This window comes from Halichoerus grypus, chromosome 2, assembly GCF_964656455.1.
Source record: "Halichoerus grypus chromosome 2, mHalGry1.hap1.1, whole genome shotgun sequence".
NCBI lineage: Eukaryota > Metazoa > Chordata > Mammalia > Carnivora > Phocidae > Halichoerus > Halichoerus grypus.
The window spans coordinates 93,835,754-93,861,024 of record NC_135713.1 but is presented as its reverse complement, the minus strand read 5'-3'; the positions used below and the strand labels follow the sequence as shown (position 1 = coordinate 93,861,024).

Sequence of the window (25,271 nt, the reverse complement as noted above, 5' to 3'; positions counted from 1 at the left end):
AGTTTGGCACTATCTGTATTTTATTAAAAAGCAATACTTCAAGGTTTTGTTTTGTGTTTCTACACGTGGCATCCTGGAGGAGAGTGTGTGTGGTGTAGTGGTAGAGGTAGCAGCCAGTTGGAGAGTTGAGGAATGAGTGAGTTTGAGAAAATGGAGATGGAGAGCTGAAGCAGCACTTTACTACACACTAGAGGAGGAAGAGAGTTCTTGGCGTTTTGCTTTTTGTTAGGGTTAGGCCTTTTGAAAGCAGTTAAAATTGGATCTCTGTGTTATATAATTTGTCCTTTTCTTAATCTTCCTAGCCTCCACCAGGCACTGTGAAAATGCCTAATGTACCCAGTACACAACCAGCAATAATGAAACCAACAGAGGAACATCCAGCTTATACACAGATTGCAAAGGTTAGTTCATGTTATGTGTGTAAATTTGTATTGGAAATTACAGTATCAGTAACATCTTCAGAATAGAAGAATTCTTTATATGTTGCCTTACTTAATTTTTTTTTTTTGCCTTATTTAATTTTTTTTTAAAGATTTTATATATTTATTTATTTGACAGAGACACAGTGAGAGAGGGAACACAAGCAGGGGGAGTGGGAGAGGGAGAAGCAGGCTTCCCGCGGAGCAGGGAGCCTGATGCGGGGCTCGATCCCAGGACTCTGGGATCATGACCTGAGCTGAAGGCAGACGCTTAACAGCTGAGCCACCCAGGCACCCCTGCCTTATTTAATTTTTAACTTACTTTTGAGTCTGGGTTAGCTAGTTTGTCAACCCTGTAATACAGTTCTTTTTCAGCTTATAATATTTACTTTATACTGTTATTAGCAGTTACTGAATTCATATATCCTCTTGAGGAACAATTTCTTTAGGGAAATTTTTGTTGCCTTTTGTTGGGTTTACTCTTTAATGCACAATGCTATTATAGTACCAATGATAAGATAATATAAACTATTGGAAAAGGGTTGTAATGGCTAAGCAAAGGACAGTGGTAGGAAGTAGCAGGTGGTAAAAATATGAGAATAAAGGAGATGAATAGGATGCCTTGTATTACATAAAGGCAGATGGAGTTACAAACCAGAATTTCTTAATCATATCCTTCTTTCATCTCATTGTCTTCTAAAATAGAAGATACTGTATATTCTTGCATTGGAAACCTTAGGCACCATTCAAACCAATTCTTAAGAGGCAATTCAGTTGTCATTTTCTCACTTTGTCTGTTTGGCCTCAATTGTTCCCTTTGTTCTTCATTCTCATTTAGGCACAGAGGTCACCTTAATTTTATTTTCCCAATTAGGACTCTAACTACTCTTACTGAGAGAATTTTGTCCTGTTCTAAATGTGCCCAATATTCTCACTGATGGTTTTCATAACCAAAAAAACCAAAATCAGGGATTCCTAGGTGGCTCAGTCAGTTAAGCATCTGCCTTCAGCTCAGGTCATGATCACAGGGTCCTGGGATCAAGCCCCGCGTCGGGCTCCCTGCTCTGTGGGGAGCCTGCTTCTCCCTCTGCCTGCTGCTCCCCCTGCTTGTGCTCTTTCTCTCTCTCTGAAAAATAAATGAATAAAATCTTAACAACAAACAAAAATCAGTCAAGTATCTCCATGTCTTCTGAAGATGTAACCTAGAGTGAATTCCTATATTTTTTTTTTAAGATTTTATTTATTTATTTGAGAGAGAGAGACAGAGATAGCAACAGAGATAGTGAGAGAGATCATGAGTGGGGAGGAGAGGGAGAAGCAGGCTCCCCACTGAGCAGGGAGCCCCATGACCAACTGAGCCACCCAGGCGCCCCTGAATTCCTGTATTTTGGAAGAGCATTTGAATTAAGATTCTGACACTGTATGACTCTTGATCTTGGGGTCCTGAGTTCAAGCCTCACATTGGGTGTAGAGATGACTAAAAAGTAAATAAACTTAAAAAAAAGTTTCTGGCATTGTAGAGGGAGAGAGAGAGTAGAGAGCATAGTCGTGTTACAAGATTTTCTAACTCTGACAACCTATTCATTCACTGATGTTTTCTTTGTTTGTTTAAGGAACATGCTTTGGCCCAAGCTGAGCTTCTTAAGCGCCAAGAAGAACTAGAAAGAAAAGCAGCAGAATTAGATCGTCGAGAACGAGAAATGCAAAATCTCAGTCAACATGGTAGTATCCAAAGAAGTTTGAAATAAAAATAACTTTTAAACACTTTAAATTATGCCTGTGCTAGCTCTAAGTCATTTGGTTTATGGATAAAGCCATGCCATTTTTTCCTGTTCTAGCAAGATCAGACAGGAGATTTCCTACTTGTTACTCTGTAGCTCTCTGATCTTGGCTGATTTGCATAGTCTTTTGATAGATTATAACAGTGTTAGCCTTATCACACAGAAAGTGAACGTGAACATGATAATTTTGGGGTTTGGCCAGGAGCCTTTGATTCTGCACTTGGGCCCTCTTTGAGTCTATTGAAGCTTTAAGAGTGTGCCCTAAATTTGACTCTTACTTTTTTGTTTATTTAGCCCTGTTTCTAATTATGTGCCCCGTCTTCAGAAGTATAACATGCCTGTCAAATCATATTAAAAAAATGTGTGGCATGACTTTGGGAAGCCTCGGGTTTCTCAATGATACCAAAGAAATAAGTACTGAATTGATCATTTGCTATGAAGTCTATTTAGACTGTGACTACCAAAGGCCACTTCAAGGGCGTTATCTTAGAGAAAGATAGCAGTGTCTGGCTAAGGGGTTAAAGAGCTAGATAAGTCATTGTTACTATGTCTAGGATAGTGATGGAGTGACAGAGCTAGGTCAGCAATAATATACTGAACTATTTCTTCCTTAGATTGTGTAAGCCTAAGTCGGAGAACAACAAACACCATATGACTTCACTCATATGTGGAGTTTAAGAAACAAAACCAACAATCATAGGGGGAAAAAGAGAGGCAAACCAACAACAACTGTAGAGAACAAACTGATGGTTACTAGAGGGGAGGTGGGTGGGGTTGGGGGTTAAGGGGCACTTGCTGTGATGAGCATCAGGTATTGTATAGAAGTGTTGAACCACTATAATGTACCCCTGAAACTAGTATTACACTGTATGTTAACTAGGGAATTTAAATAAAAACTAAAAATGAAATTTATATGTTCAAAGACTATTAAAAAAAAGTGTGTAAGCCTAGGGCCTTGTGAAGACACATTCATCCTTGGCCATTTTGTTGGCTTGTGACATCAGAGACAACATCTGTAAAAGGAGAAACTAAGGATTTATTTGAGATCAGTGTTTCTGAAATACCTGTAATAAAATCTGTCCTATATCCTTAGTATTGACTAATGTAAGTTATTTCTATGGGAGATATTTTAGTAAAGATAGTAATGAAGAGTGAGAAATTAAGAGTTAGACTTTGTAGTACGTTACACATGTAAGTACTTATTATCTATTAACTCATTTAATTATAATTCCCTGAAGGGTGGTATAGTTATTATTCTCTTGTTATTTCTACTGTTAAATTTATTAAGAAATGTAAGATTTTATAGATGTCTTCAGCTTTTACCAAGTCTTCAAGAGTTTAAGGTACCCAACGCCCTCCAGCCAAAAAATTGCTAGGCACTTCTGTTTTCAGATTCTGGTTTTTACTTTGCTATTCTCTGCTCTTCTCAAATAGTACGAGACTTGTATGAGAAATGAATATGAAATTTGGAAAGAATTATAAATAGCGCAGACATGTTGGGAAGAATCAGACATAGGTCATTCTTGTTTTCCAGTAAAATTTTCTTCACCTATACGAAGTATATAAAATTGAATTTTCAAAAATTGTGGCATATAATTTCTAAAATGAAAAGTGGCCTTAGGTGTTGTGTTTACCTTCTGTTTTTAATGTTTAGACTTCTTGCTTTAATTTTAGTGTTTTTATTGCTCCCACCACTTTCCAAGCCCTATTTTCTGTTTCATTTCTTTATAAAGACACATTTTCCCTCCTCATAGTTTGAATTTATTTTTCCTCTAGGTTTTTGAAGGTATTATAATTCCTTAGCTTCCTTCTCCTGTTTCATATTTTCTCCTAGTTTTATGGTTTTCTTACATGGATATTTTGAATATTATTTTTTCAGACTTTGGGATTTCCAGATTTGATTCTTTGGTATTAGTTAACTGTGTGTTTCTTCATGGAGTTAACAGTAGAGAACTCAAAAGATTCAGAAGCTGGTCTTCCCTCTCCACATGGGCTAGGAATTATATTCAAAGACTTAAGATGCTGAAGAGGAAATTGTAGATATTTAAAAACTGCATGACCTTCACATGACAGCCAGACTCTTGGGACTTTGAGAAAGAAGTCTGTTTTTAGGGTAGAGTCACAGGGTATGTCTTTGTGCTCTTTTTTTGTTTCTTGTATCAACTGTACATAAATGGTTCCTGCTAAACATTACATGACACTGGAAAAATATTTTACCATCTAATATTTTCTAAAATGAAACTCTGGGGAAAAAACATTTTTTTTAAGATTTATTTTTAAGTAATCTCTACACCCAACGCAGGACTTGAACCCACAGCACTAGATCCAACAGTCACATGCTCTATTGACTGAGCTAGCCATGTGCCCCTACTTTGGGAAAAAAATTTTTTTTTTTTTTAAAGATTTGATTTATTTATTTGACAGAGAAAGGGAACACAAGCAGGGGGAGTGGGAGAGGGAGAAGCAGGCTTCCTGCGGAGCAGGGAATCAGATGTGGGGCTTGATCCCAGGACCCCGGGATTATAACCTGAGCCTAAGGCAGACACTTAACGACTGAGTCATCCAGGCGCCCCCTTTGGGAAAATTTTTAAAAATACAAAGCTTGGCTTTCAAAGCTGTACAAATCTCTACATTATAGGAATGTAGAGATGCAGCATTCAATTTATAAAACATCTATTAAAAGAACAAATAATGTTCTTTATTATGAAACCAAAAATAAGAATAGCACATCTTGGTCCTAATATAATTTTTTTTTTTTTTAAATTTGCAGGCAGAAAAAATAATTGGCCACCTCTCCCTGGCAATTTTCCTGTGGGACCTTGTTTTTATCAGGATTTTTCTGTAGACATTCCTGTAGAATTCCAGAAGACAGTAAAGATTATGTACTACTTGTGGATGTGTGAGTATAAAATAAATTGTATATTCAACAGAGTTTATGTTTTATTGTCAAAAGTAAACACCCTTTTTGGAATTCAGATATTAAGGATAGTATCACAAATAGGTTTTTTGGTATAGCTCTTAATTTTCAGAGTGAAACATATTTAGGTATTGCAAAATTATACTGTATGTGACAATCTAAACTGAGGAAAACATATATGAAAACTGGCATTCTTTTGAGGAAAGGACTTCTCTGTCACATATATAGTATTTTTTTGAGGAAAAAGGAATAGTTGTAAAATACTATCTAGGTAATACTTGTTTTGAAAAAATTATACTAAATGAAGGCTGTTTAAAGCATTATGACTTTTTAAAAGGGCCATAAAATATTATAATTTTTCTTAGAGCTTTGAGCACAATTTACTTTTCATTTTCAAGTGGTTGATAAGTACTTTTATTATTGGAAGTCCTAGTTAATGTAGGATATTTTACTAAATAGAACATTAGGACATATATTTAGGCTGTGGTGCTTATGTTGTGTTGAGTATAATTACAGCTCATGTAATAACTAAAGTAAAATGTCAAGCTGTTAACAGTTTGTTCTAGGTACACAGAATTTCCACTTATTCTCTGTTTCACTTTTATTCCAAACAGTAGTCTCAGCTCCTTTTAATGTTATTATGTTAGTAGGAGAGGTGTAGCTGTCATGACTTCTTACCTGCATAACTGCTGGGTTTAATGGAGATTTTGTAGTGTACATTCTTGATGGAGGAAATTTATGTGTGTTACTGTATAATTGGGGAGCCGTTTTTTCCCTTCCTAAATAAATGAGACAATTTTCCTCAAAATCTTTTCAGAGCATTCTTCACATGTGTGAAGTTACTTTGGAATGTGAGTAGTGATTCCTTATGGATAGTACATTCTTAACTCTTTAGTTTTTCTTTGAGATTTTGTTGTTGATCTAGTATCTTGCTAAATCTCCAGTGTAGACAGTATTATATACTTTTAACATTAAAGGTTTTGATTTTATATATGTCATGTAAACAACCCATATATTTTATTTAATCAATATATAATATATGCATGTATATAATAATTATTTTTTAATGGGCAGACCTGGCCTAGCATTTTAAGTATAAGTTCTTTGACCTAGTGGAAAAACATATTTTGGATGGGGGAGATGGGGGCTGGAAGAAAATTCTATAAGGAATTTAGTAAATAAAGGTTGAATGGGAAAGGTGATTAATTTTAATTGAATGGCTACTTTACTAGTACTAATTGTTTCAAAATAGGTCTGTTTTGTTTTATAAATATATAACTTTCTGCGGTTTTTAGAATATAGTTTTTCTAAATCCTGTTGAGTTGACAGATCTCTTATTTAAAGTATTTAAAGAGGTCTCAATATTTAAGGAAGCATTACCTGGAATAAAGTAAGATCTAGTACCAGCTCAGTGATGTTTCTAAATTTCACTTCTTTTAATAAGTCACTTTCAAGAAGTGTCTGCCTGTTAATGATTTCAGAGTTGACGAGTGCTTTCATACTGTAGTAATAATTGTAATGAAAGAGAATATTTATTGAGGATTTATTTGTGCCAGGCGTAGTACTAATCACTTTATATACATGATGTTATTAACTCCTAACTACACTATAAAGCAGGTATTATATTACCTAAGATAAGGAAACCAAAGCTTAGAGAATTGGAGTAACTTGTTCAAGACTACACAACAATTAGATTGGAGTTGGATAGCTTGACTCCAGAGCCCAGAGTCTAGATTTCCATGTTGTACAACCTACAAAGTACCAAAATGAAGAAGTAATTTATGTTTTAAACCCAAATAAGATGAAGATATACTTTCAAAGGTATTTTTGAAGGTATTATACTTACTTGAAATAAATATTTTACTCTATAAAGGAACTGAAGCAATTAGAACTATCACTGTGAAATGAATCTTAACCTCTTTGAGTATATTCTTAAAAAAAAGGGAAAACAAGCCATTTAAAGATCAATTAGTGAAGAAGATAATTATACTGTTTAAAATCTGTTTATGTTAGGTGTCTGTGTTATAATGCAGAGCTTATCAAGAAGAATATTGTAGTGATAGTTGCAAATTTAGGTCCACTAATAACAGATTTAAGTGCTTAATAAAGCATATGGAAATTTTCTATGAAGTTGAATCACTCAACTTAAAAACTTACAAATCATGTAAACAAAATACCCTAAAAGTTTCTTTAGTGTTATATGTACACCTAGAATCCACCAAGTGGATTGGAAAGGGTTGAAATTAGCAACATAGAATCATGTGTTTCACATTACCTTGCCTTTCTGTGTATTTTTTGATTTGTGTATAAGTGGACTGATTGTTTAGTAAGTAGGCCTGGACATTTTACTTTTCTTTGGGGTACAAATAAATGACTTGTTGATCGTGGTTTTTGGTTACTCTGAAAACATTTAGAAAGAAATTTTAATAGATTACACAAAATTAAATTGAAATTTTTATCAATAATTGGAAGAATTTTTAATGAAATTTAAATACACATATCCATATTTTCTTAGGCAAATTAGGAGATAAACCTTTAAAAATTCTCTTAAGGCTGAAATTTGAATTGTAATGTGAATATATAAAACTTTTTTAGGCAGTTGGATGATATTTAATGTTAAAAAATAATAACTTTGTATTTCACGGTCTTTTGAAATCTGTTTTCAAGCCATTGACAAAAACTTTTGAGACAGAAGATTGTGAGTAAATTTATTAGTAAGCTAGCTTTTGTGAGAGTTAGAAATCCTAATGGTAACAAAGTTAATAAGAAAGAGTCTTCTTTGTGTAATAGAATGGAATGGAGTTTTAAACGTGGAAGAGCTCCTGTATTTCTATAGCTGAAAAATTGAAATCTAGAGGTTGATTAGCTCAATAGTATGTCTCTATAACTCAGGTGTTTTCACTCTTCCTCTGGTGCCCTTTTCTTACTCTAGAGTTTGTATATTTAGCTAGTCATTAAAGCAAATTTAAAGGCACCCTATAATGTATGTCTTTATCTTATTTTGTTAATTACTATTTTTATTTAGTAAGTTGAAAAGATTTTAAAGTTTTTAAGGTAAGTTGAGATTTTTGTATTTGGATTTACTAGGTTTTTCATTTATTTTTAATTCAAGTAGTAGTTTGTTGGTATATTTTTCTTGTATTAATTTACAATGAACATTATTTTAACTTTTGAAAAAAAAATATTTCTTTTAATTCAGCCTGTGAATAAACTTTTAAAAAATCCAATAAAAAGTTATTAATTATAATGGGTAAATGTAGTTCTTTAGGATCAAAGTATAGTTAGATGGTACTCAGATTTTTTGTTTTAGGTCTTTCTGGATATGTAATTATTAACAACATATGAAGAGTTTTCCATTAACTGTGTTAATTAAAAGAAAGGTCTGCCACAGCAGCTGAAATTCATTATTTCCTTTCTTTAAAAGTAAGTTTAATCCTTTACCAAAACACCATATTTATCCCAGCACTTTAAAAAATGATAACACTATGAAGATGAATAATCCTGAGAGATTGACTATACAGTCCCTGAAATTGCTACTGTATTGGTATTTTTAGTTCAGTGATTCTAATTAATTGCTTAAAAATGTTACAGTGAGATTGTACAGGGCACTTCTCTAGTTTTCATCTCCTTGTATAGTCTACTCTGGGAGGAGTCTGTAGGCCTACTCTGTAAAAATGTAATTCAGAGTGTAGGATCTTTCTCCTCCAAAGTCCTGGTTCTTTCCCTGGCTGGGCCTTGGATCAGGAGGCATATCACGTGTTTCCTTCTCAAGGAAGAATCCCTTAAGGCAGTGCTTCTCTGGTAATTGCCCATTAGGAGAGGGCCAGAAGAATTGTTCCCAAACAGTACATATATTAGGACTCTTTTTCCTGTATATACTGTTTTCAAATCAAATGTGTAAGAAACAGCAATGTTTTTTGAAAGATCCTAACTGGAAACAAGGGGTGGAATACATTTGCTCTAAGGAAGAATTTTTTCATTTACAATTTTTGTTGAATGAATTCATAAATTGAATGTAAACGTTTCTCTTTTGTTTTTTGATTCCACAGTCCACGCTGTAACACTCTTTCTAAATATCTTCGGATGCTTGGCTTGGTTTTGTGTTGATCCTACAAGAGGGGTTGATTTTGGATTGAGTATCCTGTGGTTCTTGCTTTTTACTCCTTGTTCATTTGTCTGTTGGTACAGACCACTTTACGGAGCTTTCAGGTAAAATGTGTGTACTTTGAAATATACTCTTTAAAACCTGTGAAGTAAATAATTGGTAATTAACCTTAAGGGGAAAATTGACACATTTTCACTAAAATTTTTTATTATTGTGTAACATATATTCTGATAAATTTATATGTAACATGCCTTTGTAGTAATTAGGTTTTGTAAGTCACAAAATCTCATTCTTTTCTCCCACTTGAGAAGATCAAACACGAAAATAGAGAAATGACAATAGTCTTATATCTTAATATTTGTAGAATGTTATATTTCATATGATACACTTGACATTAAAGAAAATTTTGCTTTTCATTCCCGTTCAAAAAAAAAAATCACAAATGGTGATTAAAGTCTAATTCTTAAATGAACCTCTCGGTAAGGTAAGTATACCTATGATATTTAAAGTGAGTCATTTTTACCTAGCAAGGTAATTATTTTCTATGTAAATTCATTTTTAGCTTTTCAAAAGTTCTCACATTTGAGAACCATTAAGATTATAAGGTTATAATATTTTGCATGATATATTTTAATCAGTGGTTAGGATTAATATTTCCTAAATGCATGTTCTGTGAGGTATTAATAAATGTTGTCAAAAAAGGGACTCATTAACTTAGGTTTGGGAAAAGCTGGATAATAAAGTTAAATTTCTTCACTTCAGGATTTCTTAGATTCTTTTAAGAATCTAGTGTGATTTGTGATTTGACTATGAAACCATTATTTTTTTGTGGAACACCTTGTTGAACTATTGCTTTAAGAAATAAATGTTGGGAAGTGCTGATTTAGATAATAGTTCTCTATGACTCCATATATTCAACAGTTATCAACTTATTTTTGAGTAAACTTGTTTGTGAGTAATGAACTTTTTTCAGCTCTCATGAGTGAGGGGGGCAGCATTACTAGGAAACAGGTATGTATTGTGCAGATGTTATATTAGGAAAATTAGAGGGCCACATTCAGTTGTTATTGTTGTTTTTTCCATTTCAACATAGAATTTCTTTGATTAACCACAGTGTATATTCCTTCATTGTGGAATTAGAAACCCAGATATGTAAACAGATTAAAAAAAAAAAAAACCCAGAAGGAAAAGGAACAAGATAAGGGAATTTGGGGAGAAAAGGGGTCATTCAACAGAAAACTAAATTGGTTAGAATTGGAATGAAGGGAAGAAAATGGATGGAAGGAGGAAAAGGAGGAAAGAATCTTTGGATATATTAGAATATGGAGGTTAGTTATCAAGGAATGGGGAGAGGTGCCTCCTTTGTATGTGGCTTGGAGAGGAATAAAAAGGACCTATTTACTCTTTCCATGATCTGGGAAGAGTTACTGCTGCTCTTTTCCTTGTTATCTAAGCCTGGCTCACAAGGTTTTTTAATTTTTTGACACTTGGCTTTGGCTTCTGCCTGCCTACTTCCATCATGTTACTAATATATTTGTAATGATGCCGGTGGGTAGGAATAGGGTTGTTTTTGAGACTTTAAAAGTGACATGAGGAGGTGCCTGGGTGGCTCAGTTGGTTAAGTGTCTGTCTTCAGCTCAGGTCATGATCTTGGGATCGTGGGATCGAGCCCTACATTGGGCTACCTGCTGGGTGGGGAGCCTGCTTCTCTCTCTGCATCTACCCCTCCCCCTCCCCCTGCTCGTGGGTGCGCACTCTCTCTCTCTCACATGCTCTCTTTTTAAATAAATAAATAAATAAATAATAAATAAAATCTTTAAAAAAAAAAAGTGACACGAGACTAATGACTTTGGATTTTAAACCTTCTATGACTAATGTAGCCAAAACAAACTACCAAAAACCAGCTTTCTGCCTTTTATTACTTGAAGTCACTTGCTTCCTTTTATTTCCTTTCTTTGCCAGTTGAAATAAAAATGCTTTGTGGAACATTTTTACTTCTGTCATTATTAATCTGTAAGGCTAAGTTCTTAGCTGCATCTCAGTCCTTTAGAGTTTATCCCAAATGTGTTAATTATCTGGGTTTCCCTGTTCAGAGCAGAACTGAGAGGAATAATATTTAACGGGGAAAGTTGAAATTAAAGTATTTTACCTCATTACTGTACCTTCTCAGTATGTAACTTCGGCATTTCTTTCATCCACATTGCCATGTGTCTTTCCTGCTGTATCTGGTAGTTTGTTAAACCTGTATTGATGGCAGCTTTTTCCTTTAAATATGAAAATCTCAAACATACATTGGATGTGATTCTTGATATTAAATATAGGGCTTTAAATAGACTTAATCACATAAATGCTTTATTTTAGATCAGTTTTGATAGGGATTAATGCCTTTGAGAAAGGGCAGAATCAGGATATGCAGTGTTTCATATTTTGTTTCAAGACTGATGATTAAGAAATGAAAACAAGCTTCTGAACATACTTTGTAAGTCGGTAGAAAATGGGTAGCTAAAACCTTTTAGGCCAGGTTCCTGGGTTTCTTGAGAGAAGTTGTTATTGAAAGCATTTAGTTGTTATTAATCAGATGCTGCAGTGAAGCTAATATGCTTTTTAAAAGTTTTCAGGTTTGGGCGCCTGGGTGGCTCAGTTGGTTAAGCGACTGCCTTCGGCTCAGGTCATGATCCTGGAGTCCCGGGATGGAGTGCCACATCAGGCTCCCTGCTCGGCGGGGAGTCTGCTTCTCCCTCTGACCCTCCCCCCCTCATGCTCTCTCTCTCTCTTATTCTCTCTCTCTCTCTCAAATAAAATCTTTAAAAAAAAAAATAAAAGTTTTCAGGGTTTTTTTTTGTTTTAAGATTCACTTATTTATTTTAGCGCAAGAGTGCACAAGCAGAGGGAAGGGGCAGAGGGAGAGAGGCAGCCACCTAGGTGCCCCTAAAAGTTTTCAGGTTTTACTCTTCTCTGGCTAATGGTATATTTGCCTCTTCTGCTATAAGATTATTTAAATATCTCCTGAATTTTATTTCTCAGGTTTCCCCCTAGAAGTGAAGAAGAGATTAGTAAGCAATAAGGCGCACCTTAGGTGGCTCAGTTGGTTAAGCGTCTGACTCTTGATATTGGCTCAGGTCATGATCTCAGGGTTGTGAGATCAAGCCCTGCCTCCAGCTCACAGCTCACTCCCTGGGCATGGAGCTTGCTTAAGATTTTTTTCTCTCCCTCTGCCCTCCCCCCACTTAAAAAAAGGAATAGTAAGCAGTAAGAAAAACATGGCATAGATTGATTTTAGAATAAACTAGTCATTGCAAGCATAGAAGTTAGAGAGGGGCATTAGGTTTGAGAATGTGATCAGATTTTTCTTTTTTTAGTTGTTCAGTGAATTTATTTTTTTCTTGTGTATGGTGGTAATTTCAAGTTTCTAGAGTAGCTGTTAGCTTTGTGGTGGAGTGCTAAAAATAACTAGAGGACATATAAGGAAGCCTTTATTTCTAGAATGCAATAGAAACGTACCTTAGTCATTTGGAGTTGCATTTTTAATTGCCATATGTGGTTTATCTCTTTTGCCTCTGGCTCACAGGGTAAAAGTAAATAAATTCAGTATTCAAATTCCTTTTTGAAGGTTAACAATTAACTTTGTTATCAAGAATTTGTTATAATTTGCTTAATAATGTGATGGCTGAATAAACCTTTTTTTTTTTTTTTTTTTAAAGATTTTATTTATTTATTTGAGAGAGAGAGAATGAGAGACAGAGAGCATGAGAGGGAGGAGGGTCAGAGGGAGAAGCAGACTCCCTGCCGAGCAGGGAGCCCGATGCGGGACTCGATCCCGGGACTCCAGGATCATGACCTGAGCCGAAGGCAGTTGCTTAACCAACTGAGCCACCCAGGTGCCCTGAATAAACCTTTTTTTTATATTAACTCTAATCTGAGAAGAAAAATATAATTGTTTTAACTGAATTATACAATGCATTTTTAGATTGAATTAAAGTATTTGGTAATACTTTTAAAGCCCAGTGGAAAATTTAAATCTACATTTAAGTGATTGTATCTAGTAATCACATATAACACATCGTAATGATAATTACACATAATTTTAAAATGTGATAAAGGTAGAATATTTAGCAATAATCATTTTTTAATTATTATGCATGAGAAGTTGGTTTTCCAGTGTCATCTGGGTTTCTGTTTCAGTATTTTATTTGCATGCTCATTATTGAGTTCATTGGATTCTTTCAGGGGGATATAAATATTAAGATAAATAACTTATATTTTCCAACTGCTTTACAATAATGAAGTATCCTAAGATTAAATGAATCACTCATTGAATAATGACCATATACTAAGCTGGAGATACAAAGAAGACATGGTACTTGCCCTTAGAAATGTATAATAGAACTGATTTGAAAGTAGGCATTTCTGAAGCTTTGGCTAGTAAAATTTATATATAAAAATTGGATGATATTCAAACACCCCCAGAATATTTGAATTCCAAAGGAATTTAATATTGGTGACATACCTTGTGTTATATCTCAAGATATAAGATCAATTATCTTCAAATTAGTCTTCTTGGATTACCTTTTTGAGGATTTCAGTTTTTGATAAATATTTTTCTCTGAAATCGGGGGGGGGAACTCTGTTTTTATTGGCACCATTGAAATATCAGAATGTTCATGAAAAAGATGGTTTCCAACTGTGTAAAATACTGTACTGTATGACTTATCTTAGTTTTCCACCAAGAAACTGGTTTTACTGTAATAGTTACAGGACTTTGTCCTTCATAAGGTTATCCCTCCATCTGAATCTGAAGGTCAATGTAGAGAAGTTTCAGGTATATGTGATTTTAAAAGTTAAGTTTAATAGCTATCAAAATTAAATCTGGACTTGTCATTTTGTCATTTACATATTTTAAAAAGATAGTAACTTTGATCTTAATTTTATGCTTCTGCAAATGACTAAGCATTATGTAAATACTTTAAGATAATAGGTCATTATTAATGAGGTAGTGTTTTGTTGAAAAAGCTTACTTATTGGAAATATACTGGAAAAGGGTAAGAATCCTGGCTTCTCTGCTTAAAAGTATTGAGCTCCTAGGAAAATGCAGTATAAAACTTTAGTGCCTCAGTTTGTTGAATGTAAATGGGATAATATTTGCAGAGTTGATAAAAGGATTAGAGATAATATATGCAAAATACTAGGTTTTAGACGTTGTCAACAAATGGTAGCTGGAATTAATGTTTTATTTTTGTGTTAGGTTTTATTATTTACTTTTGACCCATAAAACTGTTCCTTGTAATAAATCATCTTTTGCTGCTTTTAGTTCATTGTCCTCTGGTGCCTCAGTCTGAGCTAGAGGAAATCATAATTTATACTAGAGTGTATGTAGGTCCTTGTGTTGAGAGATAAAAATAAACTTAAAAAAAATCTAGTATGACAACCTAGTCTTTTAATTGGAGTTTTTTGTTTATATTTAATATAATTACTTATTTACATGGATTTATATCTGCCTTCTATTTTTTTGAAGAGGAATAATTCTTATATTATGAAAATTTTCAAAAAAATAGCAAAGTTGAAAGAATTTTACATTGAACACCATATATACACCATCTAGATTCTTCACTAACATATGGATGCATTACAGGGTAAATTGTAGACATTAGTAACTAAACTCAGTATTTGTTTACAGTTTTGCTTTGTTCTTGTGTGTGTTTTTTTTTAAATGTAAAATCTGAATTCACAAACACTATCAAGATACAGTACATTATTACCTCACCCAAGAAAATTTCTCAGGGCCCCTTTACTTGAATCCCCTTTCCCACTCCTCCAGAGGCTACTGTAAATAGTTTGTTTTTTTTGGTCATTGAAGTTTTTTTTTTTAATTTAAATTCAATTAATTAACTATAATGTATTATTGGTTTCAGAGATACAGGACTGTGATTCATCAGTTTTATATAATAACCAGTGCTCATTACATCTTGTGCCCTCCTTAATGTCTGTCACCCAGTTACTCACTCCCCTCCAGCATCCCTTAGTTTGTTTCCTATGATTAAGTCTCTTATGGTTTGTCTCCCTCTCTGGTTTCGTCTTGTTTTATTTTTTCCTCTCTTCCCCTATGATATTCTGTTTTGTTTCTTATATTCCACATATGAGTGAGATCATATGATAATTGTCTTTCTCTGATTGATTTATTTCATTTAGCATAATACCCTCTAGTTCCATCCACATTGTTGCAAATAGCAAGATTTCATTTTTTGATGGCTGCGTAATATTCTGCGCACACGCACGTGTATGTGTGTGTGTGTGTGTGTGTGTGTGTGTAATATACCACATCTTCTTTATGCACTCATCTGTTGATGGACATCTGGGCTCTTTCCGTAGTTTGGCTATTGTGGACATTGCTGCTGTAAACATTGGGGTGCAGGTGCCCCTTCGGATCACTATGTTTGTATCTTTGGGGTAAATACCCAGTAGTGCAATTGCTGGGTCGTAGAGTAGCTCTATTTTCAACTTTTTGAGGAACCTCCATACTGTTTTCCAGAGTTCTGCCTTCTATTTATATGTACTGCTTACTGTATAAAACATACCTATTATATACCTTTTTCTTTCTTTGCCTTTTAGATCAATAAGTTCTATTTTTTTAAATATAGTTTACTTTTTTTCTCTCTTTAAGATTTATTAGAGCGTGCTCAAGTGCGAGCGGGAGGGGCTGAGGGAGGTAGAGAGAGAGAGAGACTCTCCAGCAGATTCCCTGCTGAGCTCAGAGCCTGACTCGGGGCTCAGTTCCACATCCCTGAGATCATGACTGGAGCTGAAATCAGGATCAGTCACCTAACCAACTGAGCCACCCAAGTGCCCCTATGGTTCATTTGTTTTTATATAGGCCTGCTGGCAATGAATTCTGATTTATTTTTTTGTTTCAAAATATATTCATTTCACATTGATTTTTTTAGCTTTATTGAGGTATAATTGGCAAAATTATACTTAAATTGTATAATGTGATGATTTGATAGTCATACACATTATGAGAGAATTCCCACATTTGGGTTAACACATCCATCACCTCACATATTTACCTTTTTCTTTTGTTATTGAGAACTCTTAAGATCTACCCTCTTGGGGCACCTGGGTGGCTCAGTTGTTAAGTATCTGCCTTTGGCTCAGGTCATGATCCCAGGGTCCTGGGATCGAGTCCCACATCGGGCTCCCTGCTTAGCGGGAAGCCTGCTTCTCCCTCTCCCCCTGCTTGTGTTCCCTCGCTCACTGTCTGTCTCTCGCTGTCAAAATAAATAAGTATTAAAAAAAAAAAGATCTACCCTCTTAGCAAATTTCAATTATATAGTACAGTATTATCATCTATAGTCATTATACACTACATTAGATCCTCAGACCTTCCTGATTTTATAACTAAAAGTTCATACCTTTTAATCAGTATCTACCCATTTCCCCCATCCCCTGGCAACCACCATTCTACTGTGTTTCTATGAGTTCAACTTTTTTTTTTTTAGATACCCATATAAGTGATACCATTATTTGTCATTCTTTATCTGGCTTATTCCATTTAGCATAATGCTCTCCCAAGTTCATGCATATAGTCCCAAATGGCAGAATTTCCTTCTAAGGCTGAGTAGTACTCTATTGAATACAAACCGTTCTTTTCATTGTTGACCATTTAGATTGTTTCCATACCTTGGCTGTTGTGAATAATGCTGCAATGAACATAGGATTACAGATGTTTCAGATAATGATTCTGTTATCTTCGGATAAATGGCCTGAAGTAGATTTGCTAGATCATATGGTAGTTATATTTTTAATTTGTTGAGGAACCTCCATATTGTTATCCATAGTGGCTGCATCAATTTACATTCCCACCAACAGTGCACAGCTCTTTATCCTTGTCAACACTTGTTATTTCTTATCTTTTTGATAATAGCCATTTTAACAGGTGAGAGGTGATAAATGATTGTGGCTTTAATTTGCATTTCCCTGATGATTAGTAATGTTGAGCACCTTTTCATCTACCTGTTGGTCATCTGTGTGTCTTTGGAAAAATGTCTATTTAGATTTTTTTTTTAAATATTTATTTGACAGAGAGTGTGTGAGAGAGCACAAGCAGGGGAGCAGCAGAGGGAGAGTGGAATTATTTTCTTAATTTTTTTGGATTGTTTGTTGTAAGTAGTTGGAAATACAATGGGATTTTGTATATTGATCTTGTATCCTACCTTGCTAAACTCCTTCATCAAGTCTAGTCTTGAGATTTTCTGTGTATGTAGGATTATGTCTTATGCAAATAAAAGGTTTTGTGTTTTCTTTCCCACACTGGATATCTATGGTCAATGTACCTTTCTTTCCTTCCTTTTGTTGATTGTACTTCTAGTAAAATGGGAGTAGAAGTAGAAAGAGTGACATTTATGGCTTTGTTCTCCTTTTTAGGGGGAGAGCATTCTTATTAAGTATGATGTTAGTGCTAGAGTTTTTTATAGTTGCCTTTTATTGGTTTGAGGATCATCTCCTTTATTTCTACTTTGTTGAGAATTTTTAATCATGAATGGTAGTGTATTTTTCCAGATGCTTTTTCTGTGTCTGTTGAGATAATCATGTGGTTTTGTTCCTTTATTAATATGGTGCATTACATTGATTATTAGATATTAAACCAACCTTGCATTTGTGGGATAAGTCCTATTTGGTCCTGTGAATCCCTTCTGACAGCTGCAGTGAAGGTGCTGATTTTCATGCTTTACCTTATTGTGGTTGAAATGTCATGCCAGGGTAGTATAGGGAAGGGAACAGTTCCAGGTGCGAATGCTACAGACTCATGCTGTTCTTAACCAAAGTTTCAGTTTTTGTGAATAAAACTGTTTCTCAGTTATATGTCAAGGTATTGAAATGGTTGTTTTTTTTCTTTTATCCAACTTTTTTTAAATTTTTATTTTTTGAGGAGAGGATTTGTTGACTTTGTCACTCTCTCATGCTGGAAGTGAATTTCTGTTTCTTGATTTTTAAGTTTCAGGTGTCGCTGCACTCATTTCCTGCTATGCATAATGATACTTCAACTTTTCCATAGCTTGTATGGTCCCCCTTTCACCTCCTTGTATTCACCCTGTCTCCCCACAGTCCTTCCATTACATGTAAGATAATTTTAGGTTAGGTTAATATTTGACGTTTTGGTCTCTTTTTTACACACACACACACACACACATCCTTTTTCTGAATCTTTGCATATTTCCTGGCATAATTGAAAAACAATGCTCAGATACATTAGGTGATCTCTTTCATCATCTGCCCTCCCCCCCCCCGACGAAGATATCCCTCTTAGAGTTCTTGTTCATCCTCCCCTCATTTGAACTGGCTGGTTTCTATATTATGCTGTATTTTCTTTTCTTTGTCTTCAGTGTTATATTCCTATACCAGGGTCCTGTCTCACATCTTTCCGTCTGTCTCTTTCTCCCTGTTTCCCTCTCCCTCCCCCTCTCTCTCTATTTACTCTGTTATTTATTTATTTTTTTTGGCCTAGTACATCTTTATCAGAGAAAAGGGTATAAGAAAGAGTGTTCTTTTTTGAGTCTTAGCACTTCTGGAAGTACTTATTTATTACCACACATTCCGCTTATAGTTTGATTGGATATAGGTTGGAAATTATAGCCCTCAGAATTTTGAAAGCATCATTCTCTTGGCTTTTAGTATCATTATTTCTGTCAAGAAATCTGATACCGTTCTCATTGTTAATCTTTTCATGCGGTTCATTTTCTTTTTTCCTTTTCTTGGAAGTGTCTAAGATTTTCTCTTTATCCCTGGTATGCTGAAACTTAATGAAAATGGGTCTGGGTGAAGGTATCTTTTTCATTTATTACACTGGTCACTCTCTGAACCCCTTTACTCTGGAGGCTTAGATCCTTAAATTCTGGGAACATTTATTGTATGGTTTCATTGATTATTTTTTTCCTTTCTGTTTTCTTTGTGTTCTTTTTAATAAAATACCTTGTTAATCAAATATTGGGAATCTAATGTTCTTATCTTTTTTCTTGTATTTTCCATCCTTTTGTCTTATTCTGTTTTCTAGAAGTTTTTTTAAGAATCAAGATGACATTAATCTTCTGAATACCAACACTGAAAACTAGAAGACAGTTTAATAGTGCTGTTAATTTGAAGGAAATATAATTTCTAAGCTGGAATTACATACTCAAACTATCAAATTAACGGTCAGATAAGATGGACAACAGAATTTCACACAGTATGCCTTTCCTGTATCACTTCTCAAGACTCTACTAGAATAGATGATCCCTGCCAAAATGAGAGAGTAAACCATGAAAAAGGAAAACATGGGGTCCAGAAAACAGGATTTCTAGTACAAGAGAGAGGTCTAGTTTATTCCCAAGATAAAGTTGAAGAGAGGTCTCAAGATAGAAGTTGGTGGCCATCCCTGGGCTTTATCAATTCAGATTTGAGCTGATCAGAAGATTTTAAGAGAAACATTTTCAAGAAGATAAGATTGATAGAATTTTTAATAAATTTGAATGTGTTAAGAGCAAATTTTCACAAATTGAGGGGAGATTAGTGATCAGTTACTTATGAGTATGTATATATATATAAAAAAGATGTAACTCTAGGAAAATCTAGAATGGCTGTGCAGAGTAGAAATTTATATTTCTTGTCTCAGCTGTGAATAACATTTACATAGTCATAAAAAGTGAGCAGTACTACTCATCTGACCAAAATTATAGCTGTATTTGGAAGATGGAAACAAAGTGTCTCTGTGCAGGGTGGGGCTAGAGGTAGGGAAGAAGGATTTAAAGGAAAGCAAAATCCTTATTTCTGGAATAGTAAGTTGCTATTTAATGTTCAAAAGAAAAATCAAGTAGTAGTAATATAAATACAATGCTCAAGGTTGTGGAGATAAGTATCCAAATAATTAGTTAAGAATTAAAAATGGTTACATCTGAAGAATGGCAATGGATTGTGGAAGAATTGTGGGTTGAAGATAACTCATTTTTTGAAATAACCATGTAGACTTTTTGACTCTTTAAACTATTACACATATAACCTCAAATTATAAAAAAAAAACCTTAAAAAAATATGCACTATGAAGTGAATTGAAGTTCTTTGAGTGTGAGTAGGACCTTTGAGTAGCCTCTGTAAAGTAGGATGATATAGCTGAACCATTCCATTCACATGCTGCCTCTGTTGGTAGGTGTTTTTGTTTTGTTCTGTTTTTCTCTTGCAGTGATTTATTTTCCTTAGAAACAAATGTTTCAGAGTGCTGTTATTTTACTCTCTAACGTGAGATTAATCGGGCTACTGTTGTTATCAGAGTTGTGTGAAAAGGAGACTGGGTATCCTCAGACTATGAATGTTCACTTAATTTCTGTTTTTGGTATGACTGAGGTTCTGGTGTCTTGGTTTCAGATTCTGGTGTCTTGGTTTCGGATTCCCTTTGGTTCAGTTTCTCCAGGAGGTAGGTGTCCAGTCTTCTGCCTTGGTTATAGAATGGCATTTGCCCTCAGAATGGGGGGCAAGGATCTGAAGTCAAATTGCTTTTTATATAGACTTTCAGCCAGTCTTCAGGTCTTTACCCCTGCTTGCATGTTACTTTGTAGAGATAGCTTTTGTTTCTAATTTTTTAGGTTTTCTTAGGTTAACACTTTTTCAGACAGTTTGTTTCTTAACTTTCTCTATTGTTGACTTGAATTTCAGTTTTGTTTGTTGATCAGTTACTACTTGCCTGTCTCCTTTCCAGCTTACAAAATTTTGTTACCATCATCTTCTCTTTGTTTTTGTTTCTGTGGTTTTATACATTAAAAAAAAAAAAAAAAAACCAGAAACAAAATTATTTACTGTCATTTTAGTGGCACTTTGGGAGAGAGTAGAGGTAAACTTGTCTAACTGGAGATCGAGGTATATTTTATTTTTAATTTTTTATTAATGGATTTTATTTTTTAGAGCAATTTTAAGTTAACCAAATTGGGAATAAGGTGCAGAGATTTCCCATATACCTCTTGCTCCCACATATGCATAGCTGTCTCTGTTACCTGTATCACCATTAGAGTGGTACATTTGTTAAAATTGATAGACCGACATTGACACATTATTATCACTTGAAGACTGTATTTCATATTAGGGTTCACTCTTGATGTTGTCCCTTTTAGAGGTTTGAATAAATAGAATAACATATGTATCCACTATGTATATAGTTTCATACAGAGTAATTTCTCTGCCATAAAAATCCTATGTGTTTTGCCTTTTCATCCTTTCCTCTCCACCAACCCCTGGCAACTACTGATCTTTTTATTATCTCCGTCGTTTTGTCTTCTCCAGAAGGTCCTGTTGTTGGAGTCATGCAGTATGTAGACTTTTCATATTGGCCTCTATTAGAAATGTCATCTGTGTCTTTTCATGGCTTGATAACTGATTTCTTTTTAGTGTTGAATAAGATTCCTTTGGATGCACGACGGCTTATTTATTCAGTTACTGAAGGGCATCTTCATTGCTTTGTTCTTTTTGGCAATTATGAATAAAATTGCTGTCAACATTTGTGTGCAGGTTTTTGTGTTGATATAAGTTTTCAGCTCCTTCAAGTAAGGAAATCTATGGAAAAGTTGGGAAGAACTGACATCTAGACAGTATTGACTCTTCTATCCATGAACATGGACTATATCTCCATTTATTTCCTTGATTTCTCTTATCAGAGTTTGTAATTTTCCTCATATAGATCTTGTACATAGTTTGTTAGATTTATACCTGCGTTTTTCATTTGTTGGGTGGTATTGTAAATGGTATTGTGTTTTTAACTTCAAATTCCACTTGTTCATTGCCGCTATGTGGTGGAGCAATTGATTTTTGTATATTAACATTGTATCCTGCCACTTTGCATTAATTGCTTATGAGTTCAGGAGGTTTTGTTGATTCTTTCATATTTTCTATGTAGATGATCATGTTATCTGCAAACAAAGATAGTTTAATTTCTTCTTTCTCAGTCTTTATACCTTTATACCTTTTGTTTTTCTTGTCCTAGTGCATTAACTTGGACTTTCAGTTTGATTTTGACACACTGTGGTAAGGGGTTCTCTTGCCTTGTTCCTCATCTTAGAGGGAGAGCTTCCCAGTTTCTCACCATGAAGTGTGATGTTAGCTGTAGGTTTTTGTAGATAATTCACTGAGAGTTTATATCATGAGTGAGTGTTGGATTTTGTCAAATGCTTTTTCTCAATCTGTTGATTCCTAGAGTCTACAATATGCATTTACAACTAATCCACATTCACTTTTAAGTAACATATACCACTTCTTGGGAGTACTTTATAATATCAAAATAATCCTAATATCTTCCTCCTTTCCTTTTTATAATTGTTGTCATTCTTGTCACTTATATGTAAGCATTTATCTACACATAGATAAGCCTTTTTCCTTCATTTACTCCTCCGATGCTCTTCCTTTAGGTGGATCTTTTTGTGACGTATTATTTTCCTTCTCTCTGTAAAACTTCTTTTAATATTTCTTGCAAGGGCGGTCTGCTAGCAACAAATACCTTCAATTTTTGTTTGTTGTTTTATATCATTTTTTTCTCCTTTGCTTTTGAGGAATAATTTTATAGGGTTCAGAATTCTAGGTTGGTAGCTTTTTTTTTCTCTCAACACTAAATATTTTACTGAACTGTCTACTTCTTTGCATGATTTCTTAGGAGATATTGGATGTAATTATTACCTTTGTTTCTCTATAGCTAATGTGTTTTTTTCCTCTGGCTTTTTTCAAGATTTTTTCTTTATCTTTGAGTTTTTTGGTTTGAATATAATTTGCCTTGATGTACTTCTATTTGGTGTTCTCTGAGCTTCCTGGATCTGTTATTTGGTAATTGACATTAATTGGGGGAAATTCTTAGTCATAATTGTTTGTAATATTCTTTTCTTTCTTTCTTTTTTCTTCTGGCATTCCTGTTTTGCATATTTTACAACTTTTATAGTTGTCCCATAGTCCTTGGATATCCTTTAATTTTTTTAAAAGTCTTTTTCTCTTTGCTTTTTATTTTTGGAGGTTGTTGTCAAGATGTCCTCAGGCTCACATTCTTTCCTCAACCATGCCCAGTCTACTAATAAGCCCATCAAAGGCAATCTTTATTTCTGCTACAGTGGTTTAGACGTCGAGCATTTCTGCTTGCTCTTTCTTAGTTTCTCCATCTCTCTGCTTACTTATATTGCTAATTTCATCTTGCATGCTGTCTACTTTATACATTGGAGGCCTTAGCATACTAATCGTAGTTGTGAAATTTCTGCTGTGGTAATTCCAACATTGCAGCCATATCTGAGCTTCCTGTTTCCTCAAACTGTATTTTTTGCATTTTCATATACTTTGTAATTTTTACTTGCTAGCTAGACTTGATGTACTAGGTAAAAGGAACTGCTGTAAATTTGCCTTTAGTAATATGACTTAGGGTTGTGGGGGATTTTTTAGATTTTATTTATTTATTTCACAGAGAGAGACACAGCAAGAGAGGGAACACAAGCAGGGGGAGTGGGAGAGGGAGAAGCAGGCTTCCCGCTGAGCAGGATGCGGGGCTTGATCCCAGGACCCCGGGATCATGACCTGAGCCGAAGGCAGACGCGTAAGTCGACTGAGCCACCCAGGCGCCCCAAATCTCTCTCTTTTAATTAGTGTGCTTATGTCCTTTACATTACTTGATCTGGCTGGATTAAAATCTCTCTTTTTATGAGCTGTTTTCTATTCCAGCTGTTCTTTGTTTCTTTTTCATTTTGCCTTCTTCGGGATTATTTTTAAAACATTTTATGTTCTCATGTTTTTTCATTGTTTCTACCTCTTACCAACATCTTTTTTGAGTGATGACTGAGTTTTTATAATATACATCTTTAATCTGAATCTGTTAAAATAATATTCTTATTTATGTGTACCGTAAGGACCTTCCAACAGGATAGTCTCATTTTCTTACTCCATCCTTGGTGCTATTTTTGTTATATAGTTTATTTTTACATACACTAGGGACACATAGTACATCACTATTGTTTTTGCTGCAGGCAGTCGTTTCTCTGTTAGAAGAATTAAAAATGAGGAAAAATAAGTTTTGTATTTGCCTTCATTAATGCCATTTTTTTTGCTCTTCATTTTTAAAAAAATTTCCATCCCTATTTTTTTTTTAGCTTTTTTTGTTTTTTTATTATGTTATGGTAGTCACCATACAATACATGATTAGTTTTTGATGTGGTGATCCACAATCCATTGTTTTCATATAATACCCAGTGCTCCATGCAGTACGTGCCCTCCTTAATACCCATCACCACGCTAACCCATCCCCCTTCCCCCCTCCCCTCTAAAACCCTGTTTGTTTCTCAGAGTCCATAGTCTCTCATGGTTCATCTCTCTCTCCAAGATCCCCCCCCTTCATTTTTCCCATCATAATTATTTTGTCGGAAGAATTCCCTTTAATATTTCTTTTAGTACAGGTCTACTGGTAACCAGTTCTCTAGTTTTTGTCTGAAAAAAATCTTTATTTTCCATTCATTTTATTAAAGATACCTTCACTGGGTATAGAATTCTTGCTTCACGGTTTTGTTTATTCAGTACTTGAAACACATCATTTTGTGTTCTGGCTTGTAAATGTTCTAATAAGTCTTCTGTAATTCTTCTTTTTCTTTCTTTTTTTTTTTTTTGAATGTGTCTTATGCCCAGTGTGCTCTGGGCATTTTGAATGTGATCGTGTGTGGTGTGCATATGTGTATGTGGTGGTATGTGTCTTGGTTTGTATCCTTAACTGTTCCATCATGTTCTTGGATCTGTGGTTAACTTTGGAAAATTCTCATTTATCATTTTTCAGATAATTTTTTTTTTTTTCTTCTCTTTCCAGGAATTCTTACTACACATAATTTGGACTGTTTGATACTGCCCTACATCTTTTGGGTGCTCTATTATTTTTTTCTTCACTCTTTTTTATCTCTGCATTTCATTTTGTGTAATTTCTACAAGTTCACCCTTGGCTGTTTTGAGTGTGTTGATGAGCTTGTCAGAGGTATTCTTCTGTCTGCTTTCATGTTTTCTTTTTGCCATGTCTGTTCGGTTATTTCTTA

At 34.5% G+C, this 25,271-nt stretch overlaps 1 protein-coding gene across 1 annotated transcript in view; it reads left to right on the top strand.

Annotated features, from left to right (window-relative positions):
• The window catches only part of SCAMP1 (secretory carrier membrane protein 1), a 122,849-nt gene that overhangs the window by 59,427 nt on the left and 38,151 nt on the right, over positions 1-25,271 (top strand). Inside the window, exons 3-6 of the mRNA XM_036082621.2 lie at positions 303-401; positions 2,033-2,141; positions 4,971-5,099; positions 9,167-9,326. Coding sequence (XP_035938514.1) covers positions 303-401; positions 2,033-2,141; positions 4,971-5,099; positions 9,167-9,326 — 497 coding nt within the window. The remainder of the gene's footprint in view (positions 1-302; positions 402-2,032; positions 2,142-4,970; positions 5,100-9,166; positions 9,327-25,271) is intronic.